At 41.9% G+C, this 8,409-nt stretch overlaps 1 protein-coding gene and 1 pseudogene across 4 annotated transcripts in view; one reads left to right on the top strand and one right to left on the bottom strand.

Moving 5' to 3' along the window:
• hars (histidyl-tRNA synthetase) overlaps window positions 1-8,409 on the bottom strand; it is a 108,763-nt gene that overhangs the window by 65,698 nt on the left and 34,656 nt on the right. For all 4 annotated transcript variants that reach the window (XR_015861376.1, XM_088390264.1, XM_088390275.1 and 1 more), the window contains one exon: window positions 1,046-1,139. Coding sequence is in view for 3 of the 4 variants with exons in the window: in XM_088390264.1 (XP_088246390.1) it covers window positions 1,046-1,139 (94 nt within the window). In the remaining variant the exon portion in view is untranslated. The remainder of the gene's footprint in view (window positions 1-1,045; window positions 1,140-8,409) is intronic.
• Window positions 2,806-3,901, top strand: LOC148404731 (uncharacterized; annotated as a pseudogene).

Genomic DNA, 8,409 nt, shown 5'->3' with positions numbered 1-8,409 from the left:
ATCCAGTGTGAAGTTCCCACAGTCAGCGATGGTTTGGGGAGCCATGTTAGCTGCTGGTGTTGGTCCACTGTGTTTTATCAAGTCCAGAGTAAATGCAGATTTTAGAGCACTGCATGCTTCCGTCTGCTGAAAGGCTCTATGGAGATGATTATTTCATTTTCCAGCATGATCTGGCACCTGCCCATAGTGCCAAAACCACCAGTAAATGGTGTACTGACCATGGCATTACTGTCCTCGATTGGCCTGCCAATTTCTTCTGACCTGAACCCCATAGAGAATTTGTGGGGTATTGTGAAGAAGAAGCTGAAAGACACCAGACCCAACAATGCAAATGAGCCAAAGGCCGCTATTGAAGCATCCTGGCCATCCATAACACCTCAGCAATGCCACAGGTTGATTCCCTCCATCCCACGCCGCATTGATGCAGTAATCCGTGCAAAAGGATTCCCAACCAAGTACTGAGTGCATCAATGGACATTTTCAAATGTTTAATTTTGTTTTGTAAGCCATAATCAGCAATATTAAAATAATAAAAGGCTTGCAATATTTCAGTTGATTTGTAATGAATCCAGAATGTATGATGTTCTTGTTTTTTTAATTGCATTACAGAAAATAAAGAACTTTATCACAATATTCTAAATTTCTGAGACAGTCCTGTACGTAGGTCACGTTTTTTTTATCTTGATAATATGTTGTAATTGTGTATACCGGATGTGAGCGAACGCTGGCGCAACTTGCTGCCGCTGCTCTCCCATCGTTTTTTATGCTATTTTATGTCTGCATAGCGACCTTGAGTGCCTTGAAAGGCGCCTTATAAATAAAAAAAATGCATTATTATTATTGTTATTAAATTTTGATTTCAATTTGCTTTACTATTTCCTATGGGGACCGTTGCTTCGGACTGCGAACATTTCGGATACCAACCGACTTGTCGGAACGGATTGCGTTCGTTAACCAAGGTTCCACTGTATTCCACAATCTGGTCAGGGGCAAAATGTCACTGAGAAGTCATATGATTTGTAATCCAATGCAATTGTGCTCTTACCCTGCAGACTGACGTACTCCCCAATCTTGTCAGCAGCCTCCTCTGATAAGCCTTTCTCATTCACCATCTCTCTCTTGACATCCTCCCATGGCATCTTGTGGACAATGGATCATAGATGAGTGGAAGATAAGCAGCAGCATATTAAAAAGTAGAGAACAGAAAAAAAAATCATTTCAGTTGATTGTCATAGGACTGAAAAGTATTCCAGTAGATACAGTGACACAAAAAGTATAAAAGTTGGAACTTCATGTTTGAAAGAATCTAGTGATCATAAAATGTAATTTCACCACCATCTATGCCAAGGCTTTTGGCAAAAAACGTGTCTAAAGTAAAGCAGCAAAGACAAAAAAAAATGACAGGCAGAATCAAAAGAAAAAGAAAGAAAATAATAGAAAGAAACAGACAGAGAGACAGACAGACACAGACAGACAGACAGACAGAAACAAACAAAGGAAAAAGAAAATAATAGAAAGAAACAGACAGACGGACAGACAGAGACAGACAGGCAGGCAGGCAGGCAGGCAGACAGACAGACAGACAGACAGACAGAGACAGACAGGCAGGCAGGCAGGCAGGCAGGCAGACAGACAGGGAAAAATATCTAAAGACAGTCTTGGAAGTCTTGTTTGGATTATGATCTTGAAGGTGTGGATAGTAACTCCTCTACTCCTAAAAACAAAAATAAAAATAAAAAATCAACTGCTCGGGGTTTGCCCTGTTACAAGAACAACCAGCTTCAAGAATCAAGAATTATTTGCATAAATATTTGCATCTCTACAAAATTATTTAAAAGATATATGCATCTCTACAATTTTTTTTAAAAGACTTTAGAAATGTGGCGGCACGGTAGAGCACTGGTTAGCCGGTCCTCCTCACAGTTACGAGGGTTCAGGTTTGATTCCACTTCCCGTGCCTGCGTGGATTTTCTCCAGGCACTCTGGTTTCTTCTCACATCACAAGGCCCGGGTTAACAACGGCCGCCATCAGTTGTGTTAACCTACAGGGCATTGGTGGAAATTTGACTACTGTAGGTCGAAAAAAAGAGAGGAGGAAGGCATGTCCGTAGGCAGGTAGAAGACAGGAAAAGCGCGAGTCTATGACAGAGTAGGGACTTTGAATGTCGGGACTATGGCAGGAAAAGCTAGAGAGTTAGTGGACATGATGCAAAGGAGGAAGGTGGACATACTATACTGTGTGTTCAGGAGACCAGGTGGAAAGGTAGCAAAGCCAGAAGCATAGGATAAGGATTCAATGGTGTGGATGGGAAGAGAAATGGAGTAGGATTTATCCTGAAAGAGGAGTTTGTGAGGAATGTTCTGGAGGTGAAAGAATGTCAGACAGAGTGATGAGGTTGAAGCTGGAAATCCAAGGTGTGATGTTCAATGTTGTCAGTGGGTATGCCCCACAGGTAGGATGTGAATTAGAAAAGAAAGCGTAATTCTGGAGTGAAGTAGATGAGGTGATGCAGAGTATCCCCAGAGGTGAGACGGACATGTTGGTGCAGGCAACAGAGGTGATGAGGAAGTGATGGGCAGGTTTGGCATCCAAAACAGGAACGCAGAAGGACAGATGATACAAAAAGAATGGAAATGGCTGGAGTGAATATTTTCTTTCAGAAGAGGCAGGAACATTTGGTGATATACAAGAACGGAGGTAGGAGCACACAGATGGATTACATGTGTAGATGATATAATCTGAAGGAGATCAGTGACTGCAACATGGTGGCGAGTGAGAGTGTAGCCAGACAGCATAGATTGGTGGTGTGTAGCATGACCCTGGTGGTGAGGAAGAGGAAGATGAATAATACAAAGGCAGAATAGAGGACGAAGTGGTGGAAACTAAAAAAGGAAGAGTGTTGTGTAACTTTCAGGGAGGAGTTGAGACAGGCTCTGGGTGGGCAGGAGGCGCTTCCAGATGACTGGACGACAACAGCTAAGGTGATCAGGGAGACAGGCAGGAGAGTGCTTGGTGTGTCTTCTGGAAGGAAAGTTGATAAGGAGACTTGGTGGTGGAACGAGGAAGTGCAGGAGTGCATACGTGGCAAGAGGTTAGCTAAGAAGAAGTGGGACACCGGGAAGACTGACGAGAGTAAACAGGGACTCAAAGAAATACAGCGTAAAGCGAAAGCAGAAGTGGCAAAGGCCAAACAAAGAGCATACCTGTATGCCAGGTTGGCCGGTGAGGCGCGAGAGAAGGATTTATATAGGTTGGCGAGAGAGAGATGGGAACGATGTGCAGCAGGTTAGGGTGATTAAAGATAGAGATGGAAATGTTTTGACAGATACTGGAAGTATGATAGGAAAGAGTACGTTGAAGTGTTGATGAATGAGGAAAACAGAGAGCGAAGAGTGGAGGAGGTGGCCACTGTGGACCAGGAAGTTGCGATGATAAGTAGGCGTGAAATAAGGAGGGCACTGATAAGGATGAAGAGCAGAAAGGCAGTTGGGCCGGATGATATAACTGTGGCGGTATGGAAGTGTCTTGAAGAGGTGTCTGTAGAGTTTTTGACCAGACAGTTCAATGATATCCTAGAGAATGAGAGAATGCCGGAGGAATGGAGAAGTGTGTTGATACTGATCTATAAGAACAAGGGAGATGCGCAAGAGTTGATACAGATGAATAAAGTTAATGAGCCAGACAATGAAGTTATGGGAAAGAGTGGTGGAAGCTCGACTAAGAGCAGAAGTGAGTATCTGCGAGCAGCAGTATGTTTTCATGCCCAGAAAGAGTATTACAGATGCAGTATTTGCTTTGAGTATTCTGATGGAGAATTACAGAGAGGGTCAGAAGGAACTGCATTGTGTCTTTTTAGATCTGGAGAAAGCATGTGACAGGGTGCCCAGAGAGGAACTGTGATATTGTATGAGGACGTCTGGAGTGGCAGAGAAGTATGTGAGAGTGGTATGACGATATGTATGAAAGTTGCAGGAAAGGAGTGAGATGTGCTGTAGAATTGATAGAGGAGTTTAAGGTAGAGGTGGGACTGCATCAAGGATCAGCTCTGAGCCCCTTCTTGTTTGCTATGGTGATGGAGAGGCTGACAGATGAGGTCAGACAGGTCTCTCCATGGACCATGATGTTCGCAGATGACATTGTGATCTGTAGTGAGAGTGCGGAGCAGGTGGAAGGAAATCTACAGAGGTGGAGGTATACCCTGGAACGGAGGGGAATGAAGATTACCCTAAGGAAGACAGAATACATGTGTGTAAATGAGAGGGATCCAAGTGGAATGGTGAGGCTAGGGCAGTCCTTCTCAAATAGTGTGTGTGTGTGTGTGGGGGGGGGGGGGGGGGGGGCGTTACCAAGGGGGGTGCGTGTGACACCAGGGAACATGCTTTTCTTTTGGCTGTACTACAAACCGGATTCGGTTGAAGTTGGGAAATTGTGTAAAATGTAAATAAAAACAAAATACAACGATTTGAAAATCCTTCTCAACCCATATTCAATTGAATACACTACAAAGACAACATATTTAATGTTCAAACTGATAAACTAAATAGTTTTTTGCCAAATAATAATTAACTTAGAATTTCAAGGCTGCAACACGTCCAGTAGAAGTTGGGAGAGGTGGCAAAATATACTGAGAAAGCCGAGAAAAGCTCATCAAACACCGATTTGGAACATCCCACGTGATCAGGCTAATTGGGAACAGATGGGTACCATGATTGGACATAAAAGGAGCCTCCCCAAGCATGCCCAGTCATTCACAAGCAAGGATGGGGCAAGGTGCGTGAGAAAATACCGTAATTTCCGGACTATGAGTCGCTCCGGAGTATAAGTCGCACCAGCCATAAAATGCCCCAAAAAGTGAAAAAAACATATATAAGTCGCTCCGGAGTATAAGTCGCATTTTGGGGGGCAATTTATTCGACAAAATCCCACACTAAAAACAGTCATGAACGAGCAACAACAGGCTAAACGATAGCAACAACAGGCTAAACGATAGGTATGCTAACGTGACAAACACAAACAAAGAGCTGAGAATGGGCCTGATGTAACCTATAGAGTGATTAAGGACAACTATTACATGAATAACATGTTTATAAAACCATCGGTGTCACTCCAATTCATTAAATCCATCGATCATTCGATACGATAGCAACAGGCTAAACGATAGGTATGCTAATGTGACAAACACAAATGAGGAGCTGAGAACGGGCCTGACATAACATATAGAGTGATTTAGGACAACCATTACATAAATAACATGTTTATAAAACCATCGGTGTCACTCCAATTCATTAAATCCATCGATCGTTCTTTGTCAACAATGGCTGCGCGCGGCTGAGGGCGCTTGCACTTCAAAATATTCCACAGGCTCATATAACGATAGATAAACTATATTTCAAATAACTATAATATAAGGAATAATATTATCAAACCATCCGTGCACTTTAAATCCATTAAATCCATCGATCAAATTCCTCGTCCTTTGTCAACATCGCCGCGCGTGCGCCCTGACGTCAGCCTCGTCTTTATTCCACAGATCTAGTATGTAACTATATTGTAGCATTAACAAAGTACAAGGGTAGACGTGGGTTTGGTAAACGGCCCTTTATTCCACAAAACAAACTTCCAAGCGTGTGGCGGCGTGTTCTTCCAGACACGAGAGCTCCATGGCAGAGGACCGGGCGTGCGTAGTGGCCATGCACCGTTCGCGGACAGCCACTCGGCCGAGCGCCGGCCCCCGACTCAGTAGAGTAGGACCGGGCGTGCGTAGAAGCCATAATAGTTTTTCAAACCTTCTATGTCACTCCAAATCCTTAATTCCTTTAAACTCTTTGTCCTCCGTGTCACTTAGAAATGATCACCGCTAATGATGCCGGTCGTCCTTACGTGGGTCGCGCCGCGCGGTGCCACTGACGTCACTTGAAATAGTAATCCATTGGTACATCACGGTTCTCCAAACTTTCTTTCTGCTGCTCAATTACTGTTTTCAGCTGCATATTTTACAACTTGAAGTTTGTAACTTGCAAAATATGCCTTTCTTTTTGGTGCCATTTTTCTTAAGCCCACCCAGTTGATGAGTCACGGCCAACGGTGAAATTTAAAGCGCCCTCATCCAGTTTCGTCTGAAAATATATATTTTTTCAGATGTAGTTTTTTGTTTTGTTTATTTGGTTGTTTTATCAAAGACGAAGTCTGCTTTATTGTCGATTTTTTTTCATATACCAAGACACACAAAGAGATTGAAATTACGTTCCCACTATCCCTCGGTGAGATAGTACACATATGCATATAAGCAACACAAAAAAAACCAAGAAGGCATAAACAATGAATAAATAAGAGTGTTGAATAAATGATAAATAAACAAATAATAATAAATAATAATAATAAATATAAGAGGAGCAAACAGACAGTGGACTTGGATATGGTGCTTTAAAGTGTTAATTGCTTTATTTGATGTTTTCTCTGTTTTTTATGTTTTGAATATGTTCAAGATAAAGATATAAAAGCATGTTAGGTGATCAACTATACTAAAAATAACATGGGAAGTGGTCAACTATACTTTAAGTGATGTCTTAGTGATCAAGTAAAAATTTGTGAAAAAAAAACATATATAAGTCACTCCTGAGTATAAGTCGCCCCCCCTACCCAAACTATGAAAAAAAACGCGACTTATAGTCCGGAAATTACGGTAGTTGAACAGTTTAAGAACAACATTTCTCAAAGCAAAATTGCAAGGAATTTAGGAAATTCAACATCTACGGTCCATAATATCATCAAAAGGTTCAGAGAGTCTTGTGAAATCACTGCACGTAAGCACCACGGCCAGAAACCAAGACTGAATGACCGTGACCTTCGATCCCTCAGACTGCACTGCCTTAAAAACCGACTTGAGTGTGTAAAGGAAATCACCAAATGGGCTCAGGAAAACTTCAGAAAACCACTGCCAGTAAATACAGTTCATCACTACATCAGTAAGTGCGGGTTAAAGAGTTTTAACTCTACCATGCAAAGCAAAAGCCGTTTATGAACAACATCCAGAAACGCCACCGGTTTCTCTGGGCCCGAGCTCATGTAAAATGGACTGATGCACAATGAAAAAGTGTTTTGTGGTCTGATGAGTCCACTTTTCAAATTGTTTTTGGAAACATTGGACGTCATGTCAAATGGGTTGAAACGAACGGCGGAGAGCGACGGAGATGAGAATTGAGAGTCAAATGAAAGCTAAGACAAGGAAATATGACGAAGCGTACGCTTCAGTGCGACTACGATGGGTGACGAGGAAAGACCGGTGTGTTTACTGTGCCTTACAATGTTGGCAGTGGACAGTATGAAGCCAAATCAATTAAGTCGGCACTTATAAAGTCATTGCACCCCAATCACGTTGATAAGATGCTTGAGGTTTTTCAGCGAAAACGGGCTGAATATTGCCAACAATCATCCCACTTTGTGAATGCTACTTCAGTCAATCAGCAAGCACTGTAAGCATCATATAAAGCAGCAAACCAAATTGCTCAGTGCAAGAAAAAAAAAACACCATTGCAGAAGAGCTGATACTACCTGCAGCCGTGGATACGGTCTCCCATCATGCTGCCTCATTTTGAGCACAAATTGTTATACTCATTTTTGTTTTGTAGGTTAAAATGTTTTATATAGTGTGCTCCTGAGTTAATGTTGCTGATTACCTTGAATTGAATATTATTTATTGCTGTTATTTAATTTAATATTACGTATGGTAATTATTATTTTATTTTTTTTCAGCATAAAATGGCAGTTGGTCAAGAATATTAATAGTTTAAATAATTGTAATTCATTTTTAATTTCAGGCAAAGTGATGCACATTGAATCTCTGAAATGAAAGAACCTCGTGCGTATAGCTGCTATCATTATAGCATTAGCCACTCGCAAACTCCCATGAGCCTCAGCTCGCAGACTCCTATGAGCCTCAGCAAAGCGTCATTGCGGCCCTCAGTAAACAACCACGTTTTTCAAACTCTGTCCCATAAAAGTGAACGGAACCGACTAAAGACCGATTTAACACATTGGTGCTTCTTATTTATGATTCCGTTGCGTATTGATCTGTAAACGTACTCGAAAACATTAACGGAACAGCCTATTTTGAAATGAAATAGCCCCGCGGGTACAACAGCTATTCAGTGACGCCGCCTGACCACGGTTGCCGTAATGCTGGGAACCGATGCGGCCTTGAAATTTTTGAAAAGTCGTACTAAAACGTACTGAAATATTTTGGCAGGGTGCTGTGTACAAACAGTATGGATCAATAAATTCATTAATTGATCCATATATAAGGCGCTCTGCATTATAAGGCGCACTGTGGTTTTTACTTTTTAAGTTTTTAAGTGCGCCTAATAGTGCTGAATATACGGTACATGTTTAGCTCACTGTTTAAGTTACGC

This window comes from Syngnathus floridae, chromosome 1 (genome assembly GCF_059516105.1).
Source record: "Syngnathus floridae isolate MCC-2025c chromosome 1, RoL_Sflo_1.0, whole genome shotgun sequence".
In the NCBI taxonomy this organism is placed as follows: Eukaryota; Metazoa; Chordata; class Actinopteri; order Syngnathiformes; family Syngnathidae; genus Syngnathus; species Syngnathus floridae.
The sequence above is the reverse complement of the archived record's forward strand: the minus strand, read 5'-3'. Positions and strand labels throughout refer to the sequence as shown.